Source organism: Nannobrachium achirus (genome assembly GCF_963921795.1).
Source record: "Nannobrachium achirus genome assembly, chromosome: 17".
In the NCBI taxonomy this organism is placed as follows: Eukaryota; Metazoa; Chordata; class Actinopteri; order Myctophiformes; family Myctophidae; genus Nannobrachium; species Nannobrachium achirus.
The window spans coordinates 29126095-29144373 of NC_137824.1; the positions used below are offsets into that span (position 1 = coordinate 29126095).

The 18279-nt window shown below is 43.8% G+C and overlaps 1 protein-coding gene across 1 annotated transcript in view; it reads right to left on the reverse strand.

Moving 5' to 3' along the window:
* The window catches only part of mgat4b (alpha-1,3-mannosyl-glycoprotein 4-beta-N-acetylglucosaminyltransferase B), a 196919-nt gene that overhangs the window by 58450 nt on the left and 120190 nt on the right, over positions 1-18279 (reverse strand). Inside the window, exon 7 of the mRNA XM_080745815.1 lies at positions 840-915. Coding sequence (XP_080601941.1) covers positions 840-915 — 76 coding nt within the window. The remainder of the gene's footprint in view (positions 1-839; positions 916-18279) is intronic.

Below are 18279 nucleotides of genomic sequence, written 5' to 3' on the forward strand. Positions count from 1 at the left end.
ATACGTATTACAAAACAATATTCCTTCCGAAGTTTGAACGTTGTTCACACAGAACGAGGCAAGCAAAGGTTAGCCCCAGCAGAGCCGCCAGCCCACTTTCCATTGGCTGGACTGGGAGGCGAGAGAAAGGAAACTATTGAATATTATATTCCAACATCTATTGTTGGACCGTTTTTATCAAGAAAAAGGCTCTTTCATGGAAGGATGTTATGAAAAGGGCAACATCAATTACCCTGAATGAATAAAAGAGAGGCACACTAACAGACTCCCTTTATGCTAGTTTTGAATGCACCAACGACACATTCTGAACCACAAGGTTCTTCATCATACCAGTATGTATGGATGGTTAAGAACGGACTATTCGACCATTCAGTACCTAACCTTAGATGAGGTACTGTATAGGGAGGGATCTACACTATGTATAAGGATCCCTGTGTCTACCAACGGTTTCAAATTCATAATACATTTGTATTTATCTATTGTGGAAACACAAATAAGGTTAAAGGAGAGAAAGAGACAGGCCATGACATGGCCACGGTCCAGGGCAGATTCCGCATCTTAAGCTTAATTTATACTTCTGTCGCGTGCCAATTTTTGAAGTGACATCATTACACAACAAATGACTGTATATTGGGCTTCAGTCTTATATCGTCGCTGTCCGGCCAAAACCAGCTACCTAAAATGTTCAGGTTGTTTTCATAAATCAGTGCTATTGAACATCCTTTACATCTGTGTGTGTTGGTTAAAAAATATTGAACCAATGAAAAGTAGTCAATTTAGTCAATATTTGAGTAAATTTGGCTTCATTCCACAGAGCCAAAGAGTTGGGTTCAACGTACCTGTACATAGTAGGTCCCTTTGGCTTGGGCGTACATCATTAGGAAACAGTAGTCCAGGTTCTGTTTGGTCCGCCATCTGGAAGGAGAGACGCAGACGAAGAACAGCCATTAATGTTTTGACATTTAATTCACGCATGCGCACACGCACGTGCACACACACACACACACACACACACACACACACACACACACACACACACACACACACACACACACACACACACACACACACACACACACACACACACACACACACACACACACACACACACACACACACACACACACACACACACACACACACACAGCCTTCTTCCTGGCATCCGCCAGCTCTTTCCACCTACCAACAGTACAATCTCACATGGTTCCATCCTGTGCCATTTTTCCACAAGCTGACACTATGAGCTGGACAGAGACAGAAGCCAGGTACCGCAAAACACACAAAACACACACTGAGCTGGACCGTGGCGGCAGCCAGGCACCTTGACGCAGATCAACACGTGTTCTGGACAGACGCAGCCAGCAGCCAGGGTACAGCACAGTACCTCAAAACAGCTCAGGTTGTGTTCTGAACCCGGGCAGAAACAGCAGTACCTGTTGAATTCTCTATCAAAGCAGCAGCCATGTACCTCAGGGGTCTTCAATGTTTTCAGGCCAAGGACCCCTTAGCTGAGAGAGACATGAAGCGTGATACAGATTTTTATTGCTATTATATTGCTACTGCTATTTTTGTCTAAAGTTCTCCTCAGAATTAAAATGCGAGCGAGGGTTCAAGTTGTCAATTTTACAATAATGATTCTATCACACAAAGATTTGGCGGCCCCCCTGTAGTAACTCTGAGGACCCCTTAGGGGTCCCGGACCCCCTGTTGAAGACCCTGATGTACCTCAACACAGCTCAACTCGTAGGAGTTGCCTGGCAGCAGCCTGGCATCTCAACATATCTCAACACGTACTCTGGACCAGTTGTTCTCTCTCAACCCCTGCTGTTTCTGCCCGGGATAGTATTCAGCAGTCGACCTGAGCAGTCGCATTTTCGCTCCGTCCAGGGACAATGGAAAGGAAGGATACTTTTTCTTCTTTTTTTCCTATTGTTTCTTTTATGGTTTGCCGACTCGTGGAACGCTCATAAATTGTATATACGGAGAATTATGTGCGGAATGGAGAGGAATCACGCAGTGTTTTTTTTCCTTCACGTTGGATCGGAGGATTCGGAGCCAAAACATCTCGGCTTCGGTAAACTGACGGTCCTTGGGACGCTGCTGCTGACTAAGAACAAACCCCAGATAGGCAGAATGGACAGACGGTCCATCATTTACTTTATTCTGCTTCTTTCTGGTGATATTGAGGTTCATCCAGGTCCCGTAGTCACTCGGCAAGCCGCCCGTCTCACGAGGGAATTACAGCTGCTTTCCGAGACAAAGAACCCCAGCGGAGGAAACATCGACACGGGTTCTACTGGTGACGAGTGCTATGGCTGCCCACGCGGCTCTCTACAGCAAAGCTCCAACATTGAGGCTACTCGTGACCAGCTCGCGGCCGTGGTTTTCGAGCCGCCGCCCGATAACAACAGCGCCGACGTGGACCTGGATGTCCCCCTGCCGCCCCCCCTCGTCACCGAGGATGCTGGTGCCCAGCTCGCAGCCGCTGGATCGCCGGAGATGTCCGTCGAGCCGGATGCCCCCCCGCTGGTCCCGCCACCCCCCAGGGATCGTGATCAGTCGTGGCTGGCGCAATATCTTGGCTTTGAAGCTGTCGGCGCCGCCACACCGACCCCCCGTGCGGTCGAAAAGGCATGGATCTCCTCCTGTTTGAGCTCACAGTCAACACAGGAACCTGAGCTCCCCCCCACCCCCACCACCGCTCCCCCACTTCAGTCTCAACTACAACCGGACTATGATGACCACCTCCCCCCCACGACAAACTTTCCTGTCTCGGTCGTAGACAAAGAGCCCCCCAGCTCCGACGATGGCTCGATCACTACAGAGAACATGCACTCTGTTGTTTTTGCCAAACCAGGACTTCATCATGTCCATTTAAACATCAATAGCTTGAATCCCAAAAAGCTGGAGTTAATTAAGGGAATGTTTCATGACGGTAAGGCAAAGATTTTATCCTTCTCTGAAACTAAACTTGATGACTCGTTTACGGATGCTAGCATTGAAATTGCCAACTATACTGTAATCAGGAATGATAGAAACAGGTATGGAGGCGGAGTTTGCATGTATGTACATAATGATGTCAATTTTATCCCCCGTCCAGACTTACACCACAGTTCACTTGAAACTGTATGGATTGAGGTAATCTTTGAACATGCCAAAAACATACTAATGTGCGCTGTCTATAGACCACCTGATCAGAATGATTTCTTTGAGCTGTTTGATGAGAGCTTAGCAAAGGTGGACGGTACTGAGTATCACATTTTGGGCGACTGGAATGTGGACGTTTTGCGTAAAGACGCACCCATGTTCAAGTCCTTTGATGGGTTATGCAATCAATACAGCCTCACTCAGCTTGTCACAGTACCCACCAGGGTGACAGAGCACTCTCAAACCCTCATAGATCTCGTCGTAACCACTGACAAGTCCAAAGTCACCGCTAGCGGGGCTATTGTATGCGGTCTTAGTGATCATTATATGATCTACTCTACCCGTAAAATACACAAACCCAAGGCTAGTGGCCACAGAACTGTCGTTGCTAGAAGCCTGAAGAACTACTCCAGTGAGGCTTTTAATCTCAAACTAGCGGCTGTAGACTTTTCCCCAGAGCTGCAGTGTACAGATGTCGAAGAAGCATGGTGTGGTTTTAAAACCAAATTGACCAATGCTCTAGACGACGTGGCCCCCTTGAATACCACCAGGGTTAAAGCCCGCCAAGAGCCATGGTATAACTCAGATATTGCAGAATCAGCTAAACTCAGAGACAAAAAATACGATGAAAAACGAAAGTGCTGCAAAAAGCTTAGAAAAAAATACAACCATGACCTCAAAATCCACATTGAGCATCTTACTGCTCAATGCAAGAAACTTAGAAACCAGACAACCGCCCTAGTTAGATCCGCCAAAAAAAACTACATCGACGACAAAATCGAGGAATACAAAAACAAACCACGAGACCTATGGAAGTTGCTTAACAACCAATTAGGCTTAAAATCAAAAACCATATGCCACAACATAAACATCAAAACGGACGCCGCTCTCATTTCTGACAAAGGAGAAGTGGCTACCCATCTTAACAAAACCTTTACCACCACAGCCCGTTCACTGGTCGAAAGACTGGTCGCCCCATCTGGGCGGTATGGTGAAGAATTTGTTAAAAAATTCTACAAAAAACTGGGCGTCAGAAAAGACAGCTTTAAACTTTCCACAGTGACAACTGATGAAGTGTTTAAAAAATTGAGCGCCCTACCTCAGCACAAGGCCACTGGCCTTGATAAAATCCCAGCTAGATTTCTCAGAGATTCAGCCGCCACCATTGCTCCAATCATTACCCACATAATTAACCTTTCCATCGAACAGGGTCATGTCCCCCAGGACTTCAAACTAGCAAAAGTAACCCCCCTGCACAAAAAAGGTAGCAAACTAGACCCTGGAAACTACCGCCCCGTTTCCATTCTTAGCTCCATATCCAAAGTCATGGAGAAAATAGTCTACGAACAGATTGCAAGTTATCTCGATGAGAATAATCTGATTTACGAGTTCCAATCTGGATTCAGAAAATCTCATTCCACTGACACATGCCTTCTCTATTTGACTGACCAAATCAAACGCGAAGCGGATCAGGGCAAATATAGTGGCATGGTCATGATGGACCTCCAGAAGGCATTTGACACCGTGGATCATGCTATTCTGATTGAGAAACTAAAAGCCATCGGTCTTGACAGCGCAGCAGTGAGCTGGATGCAATCTTACCTGGTGGGGAGGGAACAGGTGGTGGAGATTAACGGAACCCTGCCCCCCCCCCTCCCAGTAAGCTGTGGTGTTCCTCAAGGTAGCATACTGGGACCTCTGTTGTTCCTAATATACGTGAACGACATGGCATCTGCTTGCGACTGCAACCTGTTCCTGTTCGCGGATGACTCGGCTCTCCTAGTCTCGGGCAAGGACCACTTGCAGGTTGAAAAGACACTTAACTCTGAACTGAGTAAGATCTGCACATGGCTTAACGACAACAAATTATCAATTCACCTGGGAAAAACCGAGTCCATCCTCTTTGGATCAAATCATAATCTCAAAAAGGTAGATGACTTCACAATCAAAGTGGGTGACAAGGTCATAACACGAAAAAACGAAATCTCTTACTTAGGATGTATCCTTGAAGCTAATCTTTCCAGCGAAAAGATGACTTCAAAAGTAATAACAAAAATCAACCAACGAACTCGTTTCCTACAGAGGATCGCCCCAATGGTCAACTTCAACACACTGAAGACCATAGCTGGTGCAATAATCCAGCCCCTCTTTGACTACGGAGTCCACGTATGGTATCGTGACGCCCCACAAGCCCTTAAAACTAAACTCCAAACAGCCCAAAATAAACTAATTAGGGTCCTGCTTAACCTTCCCTATCAGACTCACCTCACCGCTACTCACCAGTTAAGAGTAGGGTGGCTCAGAGTAGATGACAGAGTACAGCAACTTGCAATGGGCCTGGTGTACAAGATACACCACACCACTATGATACCCAAGTACCTGTCAAAATACTTTATAAACGTTAAGGATGTCCATAATTACAACACCAGAGGCAGTGCCACAGATCACGTTCAACCCAGAGTCAACTCAAAGAAAGGGTCGAACTCGTTCTTCTGCTACACCACAAAAATGTGGAATGCCTTACCGAAGGCCATAAAGGAGTGTGGATCACTAGCATCCTTTAAAAATGCCCTGAAAAACCACTTACAGGCAGCAGCCGTTCGCAACTGGTAAAAAACCTAGCCCAACCCTACCCTCCCTGCCCCTTCCTTGTATATACTGTACATACTGATTGTTTAGACTTACTGTTACCTGCCCCTTCCTTGTATATATTGTATATACTGTACTTACTGATTGTATAGACCTACTGTTTTCTTTTTTCTTTACATATCTACTGCATAGTACTGTGTTCTATTTGTCTGTCATTCAATGTTATATGAGATACTTTAATGGTTTCCTGTTGAAATAAGCTTAGTCTTTTCATGGATCTCCTTTTAGTAGACCTTGTACCAGTGAACTGTACCGTCATGAATCTGTACATTTTCCTATGCAAACTTCTAATAAAGCCTTCAATCAATCAATCAATCAATCAAACCACCAGGAGGGTCCCCACTTGATTTTTTGGGGGGGTTTTAAGACAATATTTTCTCAAAATTCATCTGTGGAACCAAGTCAAACAAAATACAATGCCTTAACTCCTACATTCCAAGTGATTATCGGGGTGGGGGGGGGGGGGTGTCCCCGGTTCAAATATGATTATTTTGGGGGGTCTGAAAAGGTTGAGAACCACTGCAGATTCTGGACAATACAGCAACGAGCAACGCAGCTCAACACAAGCCAGGCAGAAACCGCAGTACCTGTCAAATTCAGGACCGAGACAGCAGCCAGGTTACCTCAAAGCATATCAACACATGTGGTGGACCGAGGCAGCAGCCAGGTACCTCAACACGTGTTCTGCATCAACAGTCATTCCAGAGAGTGCGGGTCACTCCACTGTAATGAAGCTCTATACTACAAACAGCCCCTGACTGTGTGAATATCACACCACGTATGGGTTTGTATGTGCGCTTGCAGTATGCGTTTGAGTGTGCGTGTGCGCGTGTGCGTGTGCGTGTGCGTGTGTGTGTGTGTGTGTGTGTGTGTGTGTGTGTGTTGCATGTGCTGTATCTGTATGCAGCATACAGTGTGTGTATGTGCGCGTGCGCCGTGCAGGCCTGTTTGTGTGTATGCCCGCACATTTTAAGCCCCTTGCTTAAGAGCCCTTATTATGTCTCTGGAGGGAGAGAACTCAGACCAGCTGGTGTTGGATCAGTGAGGTTCTGGTTCCAATCAGACGGAGAACTTGTCTTTGTCATTGGATATCGATGAGATTTTCTCAAACAACACAAGCAGACTACATCCAGTTACTGCGTGGAGGCCAGCCACAGACTGTAGAATTGTAATTGTAGAAAGTATCATTCTCAAAAACAAGTTTTTTTTATGAAACCATATCTCAATAAAAAAAGAAAAATCCCTATTCAAACCATGTGGGCAAAAACAAAGCCCCCTGTAGAGATATCTATTTTCCTCCCCTGCTGCTATGTTGTCATCAAACATTAGACGGCCTACAGTATATGGACATAAGTACCAAGGGACAATTTCTCCTCTTTCTTACTTACACACACATACAGTATAGGACATCTACTAGCACAATTACTACAGAGAGTCGTTCACAGTTTAATCTGTACAAAAAATAATTCCTTTTTTATACAGAGAGAGCTATTGCCGCCAGGAATAGAGCGATTCATTGAGCCAGGGGAATAAAACATGTGTGCAATACGCACATGAACACGGAGCGTTCCTGTTTTTCCAGACCCAGCAGTGCTTAGAGAGGATCAGTGACTTGAGCGCAGATTCTAAACATAAAATGAGATGACAGCACCGGGAAACAAAGCCCTGATTACTGCAGCCACATGGGAACAGCTAGTGAGACGCGTGTGCCTCCAACACAACTCCTCTGGTTTTTGTCATGCAGTAAACACGACGGCCCTCGGGCTGGAGTTTTAATATTTGTGCGCCCGTTCACGTCTGCTACTGAAACAATAGCATGCTAATTCCTCAGCGTGTAGAATGCAACTAGGTGATTACTAGGGGTGTAACGATAGTAACTGCATCGAAATATTGTTTTTAATTAAAAAAAATCGAAGTATATCAAAATGAAAACAGCTAAAATCGAATTGTATCGTTTGATTTTGTATCGTATCGGTAGTGAAAATAATCGATTGTATCGATACTACCTACTTGTGCATTATATTTAGCATTTTTAAGAAGAAAAAATGTAAAGGAAGGGTTTAATTACTTTTCCTTTCCATATAGCTACTGCTACACTCGTCTAGCGATAAATGTGTGTAATCTCTGGGTTCATGTCAAAGTGCAGTTTAACCAACATAATCCCCAAATACCACCATACAATTAGGGGATGAACTAATGAATTGAAAGCACTGTATCTCTGTCTACATATTGGGTTAACCAAACATGGTGAGTGGCTGTACAACAACGCAACCTGAGGTTAAATATTTGCTCTGGGCTTAATTAGTACATCACCCCAGCAAAGTGAGGCTGCCCCCGGCTGATAGCTTTCTCATCTGGAAACAGGAAAACATAAAAGTAAGCATGTTCTATTGACCCTGCAAGGATTCAGAGAGAGATTTAGGCAGATTCACCTTATTGTCACTTAGATGTACTGTTTAGGTACATACATGTGAAAAACGTATGCTCAGAAGCTCCATAAAAACATAAGACCTAAAAACACTAGATAAGCAATAAACACAGGGCAAGAATATCAGTCAAAGAAAGTGCATGATGCAGAGTGCAAAGTCACTTTTCACTGTCATTTAAAGGACAACTTTGGTTTTCTACAACAAAGGTTCATATTTTAGATAGTCATTAGAGAAAAGAAAAGATGATTGTTAAAAGGTTTTCACTTACTTCTTTCTATCGTTTTAGTAATTTTAACGATTTTGATTTGCATGCATGCCCCCAGGTTGGGGGCATGCATGCAAGTGGCTAAATATGTATTTTTAGACACAATAAGCCATCTTGTCTTTTCTCTAATTATAATCTAAAATATGAACCCTTGTTGTAAAAAAAAAACAAAGTTGCCCTTTGCTGGTACAATGTCTCGAGCAGAAGAAGAGCATGTGATGGTCAAAATTGGGTGATGATAATAGTCCTGGGGCGACTGTGTGAGGTCACATCAACAAAAGAGACATTCTAACTTCATCTCACCACGGGTACATTAATCTGTGCTTAAAGGGGATTTTACGACGCGGCATCACTATGCTTTTATACAACCGCGGCCGCGGGGTATGAAAAACAATTCCCCTACAAAACAGAGAGGCAGTTTTCCAGACGGGACGAGGCTTTTATAGGAAAGTGCTCAGAGTTTACACAGAACAATCCTTGTCTTCGCCCTGATCACCACTCACAACATATTTTCCAGCAGCAGACGGTTTAGAGGAATGGGACTTTGTGCGTCAGAGGCCAGAGGTACTGCAGCAGCAGCAGTGCTTAGCTGACAGCACGAGCTGCTGTCTAATACGAAACGGATACCCAGAGAAGACTTTTAAACCTCAATATATGCAATCTGCCATGGTGTGCCTTAAGGTGTATTCAGGCTAGATTTTATTTAAGGCATTTAGCAGACACTCTTTTCCAGAGTGGCTTACTAAGTGTAAGGTCAGAGTATAATGTCGCAGTCAGGGAGAAACCCTGGCTCCATATACTTTTAATACAGTGTAGCACAAAAGTAGTGAAAATTGCTGATCTACAAGCTCACAATGCGTCACACTAGGATGCCTACCGTGAACTACAACAGTGGTCCCCAATTATTAATAACATACAGTATAAGTGTATCTGCACATTTCTAAAGTGACAAATTAAGGACTTTTAAGACCTTTATAATACCTCTGGTCAAACATTGGACAAATTGTCAAATATGAGAGGCTGAAATTGTGAAAATAGCAGATCTACATGCTCACAACGCCTCACAACGCGAGGCGTTGTGAGCATGAAGATCTGCTATTTTCACAATGAAACAGATAGAATCAAACTAATGTAATGCCAACCCCTACAATTCCAAGAGCTTGTGAGGGTGGGGGTCCCCAGTTCAGATATGATTATTTTGAGGGTCACGGCCTGAAAAGGTTGAGAACCACTGTACTACAAGACCCAATCTGTGCTGGGTAGGAAAGAGGAAAGAAAGAGTCTTTGTTTGGTTTGTGTCTCATGTGTTGTGGTTTTTGACTTTCAAATATTTATCCAATGAAAAGTATTAACAGGATTTTCAGTTGCTGTGGGCAGGAATGGCCAGGCGCACATATAATAATAATGTGTGTCCCGCATGTCCCGCAAATGTGGACCTTAAGAAGACTGCAACAGTGTGGGTGGAGCACTGTTACAATTACAGCATAGAGGAGCACAGAATAGAGTCAACAAACAAGGTTGAAAAGAAGGACAATACAAAATGTATTGCAGACAATACTATACAAACGCAAAAGCAAGGAGGCAGGTCATTTCTAAATTTTTGCTGAACTGAAATGAACTGAAGAGAAGAGAATTTAATTTTGAAACGTTGTTACCGAGAGGTATATTCATCTATTTATTTATTAATAGCCAGACTGACAAGCAGTAAGCCCAGCCCACTGTGTTGCTGTCCATGGTGCTGTAAAGGCCGTCTAGCTCTCTCAATCTGTGCTTCTGTTGCTACAAAGTAACTAGGATAGCCGGTAAACATGAAACCTAGTCTAAATAATATATATTTGGTATGAGTTGAGAGGGGGAAAAAAACTGCATACGTCTGTGTAAATAACATAGTACGATAGTGGGTGAGGTAGAGTGTGAAGAGGCGAGTTTTCAGACTGCGGCAGAAAATGGGAAGTGAGTTTGCAGTCGAGACACACACTCAAATGAACGTGGCAAAGTTTAATGATAAATAGTAGAATAGAAGACCTTTTCAGACAAGCCATAAACCCATATCACCATGTTAAGGTTGCGCGTAACCAATAAAAGTGTAGCGTCCACTTATGACTGCACACCGGGCCATCGGAGTGTAGATTTAGCTATTCCCTTGTCTTGCAGAAAACACGTGTTGAATTTAGCAGGGTGGTTAAGTTTTATGAGTTCACCCTGGGGTATGCACGGGGATGAGTGGTTAGTATGCAGGGTCATGGTCCCAGTGCTCATTCAAGTGTACTTCATCTCTGGCTGAAAGGGAACATTAGGCTGTCGCCATGGTAATAGTGTTGAAGACGTAAAGCTTTCTGGGTACCCTCCTGCAAAAACAGGCCAAGTACACCTTACCTACTGTGTGTGTGCGTGCGTGCGTGCGTGCGTGCGTGCGTGCGTGCGTGCGCGCGTGCGTGCGCGCGTGTGTGTGTTACACACTGTATGGACAGATGGAGAAACCCACATTTTATGGGCGCTTATAGATCTGCTATTTTTGTGTTCATGAAGCTTTTGTTAAACCTATAAAAGATTCCATCCAACCATTCAGCCCTGTTCACTTGTCCATTTTTTAAGTGAAGTTATATGGTGTGGCGCCACCATGAATCGGCCTTTAGGGATGAAACGATTAATAAAATAGTTGATTAATCAATCGACTGAAAAATAACCAAATAATAACATGTTTTATAACTGAATAAACAGCTTGGAATCATACAAATATTTTGAATGTGGTACTTATAAATCCACCAAAAGGCCTGTCTGTTCCATTTTATAATTGAATACTGGGTAAACATATAAGCAATACATGTTTTTGGGGAACAGCAGTACACAACCTTCAACAGAACAACATTCTTTTAATTTCTCCTGCTGTCCACAGATGTATTAACTTTGTCCATTTTGGGGGAGGTACAATAAACACACAAGAGCAATGAAACGTATCACACGGGAGACTTGAGAGGAAATCATATAAAAACCAAAAGGTTTGTTAGAATGAAACAACATTACAGGTTAATTAAATACGTCCATAAAGACCTAAAATAGCTTGCAATGCGTTGTGACCTGGTAGATACGCTATTTTCAGTGCACGTCACCAGCGGAAGCCCACAAGCATAAATCAGACCTTTACATATATCACACACTTTTTCATAACATGTCATTTACTATCTATCCTGTATTGTGGGGGGTTCAGGAAGTAACCAATGTCTTCTGAGCTCTTTTTTATGAGATGACATCAAAATACCAACTCAATATTCAGGTAGCCTTGCCTGAAAATCCACATTTCCTAAAAAATAACATGGAAAATTGCAAGTGCAGATCAATATTAAGTATCGTCTCGGTCGGGTGGATGCCTTGTATGTTCAAAACTGTTACTTTTTCACTTTCACTTAAAGAAATGTCAAAAATAGCTACAAGCTCACAATGCCTCACATGATGAAGAAATATGGAGATACAGTGCAAGGTTTCTGACACTCCCAAACCATATGCCAGTGATTAGCTTCCCAGGAACCACACTGTCTCCAACATTTAGCACCGCCTTTGTGCTTTCTCCTTTGGTGTAATAAAGAAACGAATAAAACAGCCAAAGTCCCGTCACACTTGAGTTTCCACTGGAATTGATATACACATCAAGTCAATCCTCATTTGATATAGAAACATGTATTTAATGTATGCTGTAGTGGGGGTTTCTTTTTTTTTGTTTTTAAATAAGGCCTTTATAAATCTAGCAAGCCTTATTCATTTTGGTGGGCTCCTATAAATATTCTCTATAGGAGATCATGCATTCGGCGCTGTCTGTATGAGTGCCTAGCTGTCAGTCTGTCTGTCTGCAACTAATAGGCCCATCTGTCATATTTCTTGTCCACACTGCAGACTAAGGACCTTCATTCTTCTGTCCAAACTGGTAAACGGAAACTATATACTATTTGTGGATTAGCAATCATCCCTCATTGTGATATGCATCCTGCGATTGGCAACTAGACAATCAGGCGTCAACTCCATTCACTCCAGTGTGACTGTGATTTTTCACCACAATTTGAGGTTAGCATCAAACACTATCAGTGGAATAGAGTTGCAGCACAACATAATTTGTGATGCACTAAAGGTAAGGTTGAATATAGGGGGAGATCAAAGCAGAAAATTGTTCATTTACTGTTATTAGGTGCATTTAAACTGTCAACTCTTTGGGGAACAGAGCACCTTGGGGGAATTTGATAAAACCGTTGCTGGTGATTTCAGCATCAGAGTGAAAATAAGAAATGGAAAAAAACATATATATCAATGTACAATATGAAATAATTAAATGGTCAAACTCTGACATATAGTCTAGTACACAGTATTGCTCCAATTCATTTATGTAAGAAGACATGGCACTGTTATTTTTTAATATAAAATAAGATTCAAAACAGAAAGTATTAAGAGTTCATACAAGCAGTATGGGAATAGAATCTACTCCCAGTCTATACACTTTTTGGTCTTGACAAACCGGTCTTCCTTATAATATGCCTGCAGAAATGAACGTTTATTTCCCCCACACAGCAACCCACATACTGTACATATCCTAATAGTGGCTGAATGCACAGTATTATGGAACACTACATTTAGATAAGTACATATCTAAAAGACAACCAAGAACATAGGACAATGTTATACAAATGCATATCACATCAGTAAGTTAACTGATACCACTACACTAAAATCATATTCAATATCATCAGCAAAATCAGTTGTCACAACGTATTAAGTTACATAACTTAAGTTGAAGAAAGAATAATCACACCTGCATGTCCCAAAGCAATTTCCCAGCCTAGTATATGTACTGTATATACACGACACACACACACACACACACACACACACACACACACACACACACACACACACACACACACACACACACACACACACACACACACACACACACACACACACACACACACACACACACACACACACACACACACACACACACACACACACACACACACACACACCTTAACCACAGGGGGATTCAATGGAGCCTGAAGACTCCCTGCAATGGAGCCAGCAACCTTACCCTGCGCCCTGAGTCTCAACTGCCTTTCCTCCCTGTTCCTTATTTTTAAGATTTCAAATGGAATAACCTTTTTCAACAAGTGCAAGTTCGAAGTTAAGTTCGACCCCTAAACTACCTGTAAAGGTAATCAAGTGACTGGAATATGTGAAAATGTGAACAAACCAATTTTAACCACATTGAGTTTCACTCTGTAATTTTGATGTCCTACAGTACATGAGATCTTAACCCGATCCCCCCATAATATATATAAATAGTATTACCAGTAAGACGCCCTAAGGGCGAGGAGGCGCACATGGGTGTGTACACATGGGCGTGTGTACATGGCTGCTTTGGCATGTATATATTATATACCATTCTCTTTATCATAGCTCTGGACTACGCGCTCAGGAAAGCCATCAACGGACGGGAGCAGGAGCTTGGCTTCACAATTACACCAAGGAAGTCTAGTAGAAACCCTGCTGTAGCCCTGGCAGACCTAGACTACGCAGATGACATCTGCCTGGTGTCTGGCCGTGTGGAGCAGGCGCAGGAACTCCTGAACAGAGTGGAGGTGGAATGTGCTAAGGTTGGCCTCAGACTGAATGCAAAGAAGACTGAGGTAATCAACTATAACATCCACATGGACCATCCGCCGATTACAACATCAGATGGCAACGCTCTGCGAGAGGTCAATGACTTCAAATACTTGGGTTCCTGGATGAACTCCACAGAACAGGACCTTAAGGTCAGGAAGGCACTAGCGTGGAGGGCCCTGAACGGCATGTCAAGAGTGTGGTGCTCGAATCTCCCCCGACACATAAAGCTGAGCCTATTCCACGCCACTGTGGAGTCTGTCCTCCTGTATGGCTGCGAAAGCTGGACCCAGACACCCACCCTGCAGAAGTCCCTGGATGGGTGCTACACCAGAATTCTACGGGCTGTCCTGAATGTGGACCAGAACATCCACATTACCAACAAGGACCTGTACAGGCAACTGCCGAGGCTCAGCAAGAAGGTAGCAGCTAGGAGGATGAAGCTGGCCGGCCACTGCCACAGACATCGGGAGCTCCCGGCCAGCAGGCTGGTCCTGTGGGAACGAACGCGCGGGCATCGATCACGAGGACGTTCCGCGTTAACGTATGTGGACGTCCTGAAGAAGGATGCGGGAGCTGAAAGCTCTTCGGAGCTGGCAGGGTGTATGGAGAACCGGAAAGATTGGAGACTCCGATGGAAGCTCGTCTGAGGACGACCGAGAGAGAGCTGAGCTCGTCGAGTCATCACTGTGATGTCAGAACAGGTCACCTATATCCATATTTGGAGTCTGTGAGGTCAGATGTATTGGTATTGACCAGCTGCATATATGGAGATCTAGGTGATGATCCAGTCATCTCCATCTATGGATATCCAGGATTTGATGAGGTCAGTGTTGTGATCTTCATTTATGGATATCCAGGTGATGATGGGGTTTGTAGCAGTGACTCACGTACGGACAGGATCTGCCAGGTTTAAAAACGTTTTTTGGGTCCCCCTCACAAGTGCTGACATTTTCAATATTGAGCTTCTTAGAAATGTAATATTGACATTCATACAGTATCACCACCAGCAACGGATAATATCCTACCACAGGACATACATTTTTAGATTTGTGTTAGTTACCATACAGATTGATCAAAATGAAATTGTATTAATTTAAAAGAAAGTTGCATAGTGCTTAAGGTTTGCAATAGGGGTTAGTAGTACTATAAAGGCTCAACTAATAACACAAAACAGAAAACAGTCCTTTCATCTGCACATCTTCTCTTGTCAACCCGCATGGCTCTTTTCCCCCTTTCTTCCTCCTTTCTGTTTTGATGTGTTTTGCCTGTGATTTTACCTGTCGGGTCCCCTTCCTCATGCATTATGAAGCACAGTCCTGCAACCAGCAACAAGACCAGACCTTTATCCCTCACTGAGCGGCACTCTCATCCTCTGACAGCTTGAGGAGGAATGAAAAGCCAGCCAGACAAAAGTAGAAAAGCCTGAACAAAAGAACGACGACATGCCAAGCCAGAGTGGACAACATGACTGGGATGCAAATATCGGAGGAAAAGAGAAAGTTTTAAGCCAGTTCAGTTTCAAGTTTCTTTATAAGAGTTAGACAAAACGGAACAAACACACGCAAACATATTGGATAGAGATTAGATTTAGAATCCCCTCTCGTGATTTTCAAAGTTTCCTTTTCCTACAGCCTGATTTATGAAAATGTGACATATTTTCCAAAGTATTGTTTCAATATAGAGGCCAATGAGAACCTGCTGGTCTGTTCCCCTCCCTACATTTGATATTCTAAGAGGAAATATACAATTATACCAAGCTTTCTACAAGCACTTAGGTAAGAACCAGCCAGGCTTCATCCAACCCTCAACACAACCCGAAACAAATCACTCTGAACCCCAGACTCATCAAGACAACAATCACTGGGGCGCCCGCTGGCCTACTGGTCCAGGCGGATACCACATAGGCATTGCCACATAGGCATTGATGCCCGACGGCGTCGCCGGTTCGATTCCCGATCCGGACGACCTTTGCCGCATGTCACTCCCCATCTCTCCCCCCATTTCCTGTCAGTCTACTGTCCTGTCTAATAAAGGCATAAAAGCCCCAAAACAAATCTTTTTTTTTTCTTTTTTTTTTAAGACAACAATTACTATCACATGCAACCAAAATGTAGTGACATGCAGTCATTAACCTTTTATCCACCATACAGTGCCCCAAGTTATTATGGAGCGGTGCTCCTGGAAGAACTACATCTGGCCTACATCTGGCCTACATCTTTCCACAAAGCGCCCAAAGTTTGTTGTACGCCCAGGGTCACATTGGCCAAGCTTCGCGGGACGCTTAATGAAATGAACTTATGAATAACACTGCTCACTTCACACTAGGTGTGATTATTTAAACAATACATGATGCTGATATGAATGTGGTTGAGGTATGCAATGATTATGAAAGCAGTACACAAACTATAGTTTTTTTGCGAGGAACAAGCCATTTCGTGCTTGCAACTATTGGCCACAGTAGTGTTTCCATGGAAACGTGACGGAATAGGCAACACAGAGCCACCCCACAAGTTTATAGAAGCCAAATGTTTTCGTCGTTATAATAATTCAGGGCCGGTGCTCATTTCTAAACTACAGTAGGTTCTATAAAATGGAAGTCAATAGAAAATAATTTATCCCGTTCTTGCATTAGCAAGGACAGAGAGGGGTTTAACCGTCTCTCCCTCTGCATAGGAGGAGTGGACCCGCTACAAAGACCAGCACTCAATCATTCAGTGTAACGCCAGCCAAAACCACCAACACTCAGACTGTCCTTCAACATATCCAAACATACAGTGCGGTAACCACACTGCAGCTAAAACACCACCAGCCACTGTATAGCTTAAAGGGGAATAACACTCTAGGCTGATTTTGTAGTCTATCTTCCTGCTAAAAAAAGTTAAAAACTGCAGGAGGGTAAAAACTAGGCAGGTGCCGACCTTAGTACACTGTGACGTAAGGAACTGTTATGAACAAAAGATATTTCAAAGAAGTACTGCTAGATTCCAATGGTGTAGAAAGCAGACTTACAGAGAAAGTGTTCCAAGGCACTCCATCAATAGTGAAAAAATATGAACTGTAAGGAACTGTTAGTCTATGTATTTGTCTTTCTAGTCCCTACAGTAATGCCTGGTTACATTCATGTTTGATTGTGTTGATCTATTGATTATGCTCCTTCTTTACTGTGTTTTGTGTTTATTTCGTTTTGAACCTGATGTAATTATTGTAGCCCTATTCCCCTCCAGGCCACAATTGTAAATAAGCTAATACAATTAACAATGGTTGTGTTTGATTTACACATGCCAATTTGTGCAAGCATTGACTGTTGACTACAGTGTACTAAGTTCTGCACCTGCCATGTTTTAAAGTTTGTAACCTGTTCAGGAAAACAATCAGAATACGGTTTCATTCCCCTTTAACAGAACCCCCAACACCCCCTCTCCCTCCAAACAACCCCACCACCCCACGTCTGCTGGCTGATCAATAAAGAGCGACGTCTCATTCTCCCGTTGTCCATGCTGAGGAGCCACGCTGACAAATGACAGAGGCAGGGGGAGGAGCAGCAGGGGGTGGAGTGCGCAGGGTGACGAGGACACGGCTCGCAGGGCTGAATCGATCAAAGGCGGCTGTGATTTAGAGAAGCCCATCCCGCTGGCTTCAATCTTAACAGCGCAAGCATGTGTGTATGTGATTTGTGTGAAATGAGTGTCCCCGACTGAGACACTGTGTGTCTGTGTGTGCGTGCGTGCGTGCGTGTGTGCTATCCGTAGACCTCTACCACTGTCACAAAGGTTCAAGGTGCAAGGACAGCATTTCACTTCAAAAGGAGATTGCACAGTTCACTACCCTTTTCTATTTTTCTTTAGTGGAGACAGACCGCCGAGATTGGCAGCGCAGGCCTCCACACAGAGGGAGCTCTCTTGCAGGATTTGAGGCTATGCCAGCAGGAGAATGCTTGATTGCGGATGTAATTATCTTAACCACTGTATCATCCACGGACACAGATCAGCGCCATTCTAACACAGACAAAAGGTCTGGCGCCCAGCGACACACGTCTATTGACAAAAGGAACACCGGGACGGTATTGAACACCAGGGTTGTCGCACCAAATTCTGGGCCCTGGGTACGTAAGGTTTCACTGCGGGCCCCCCATGAATGTTCTTC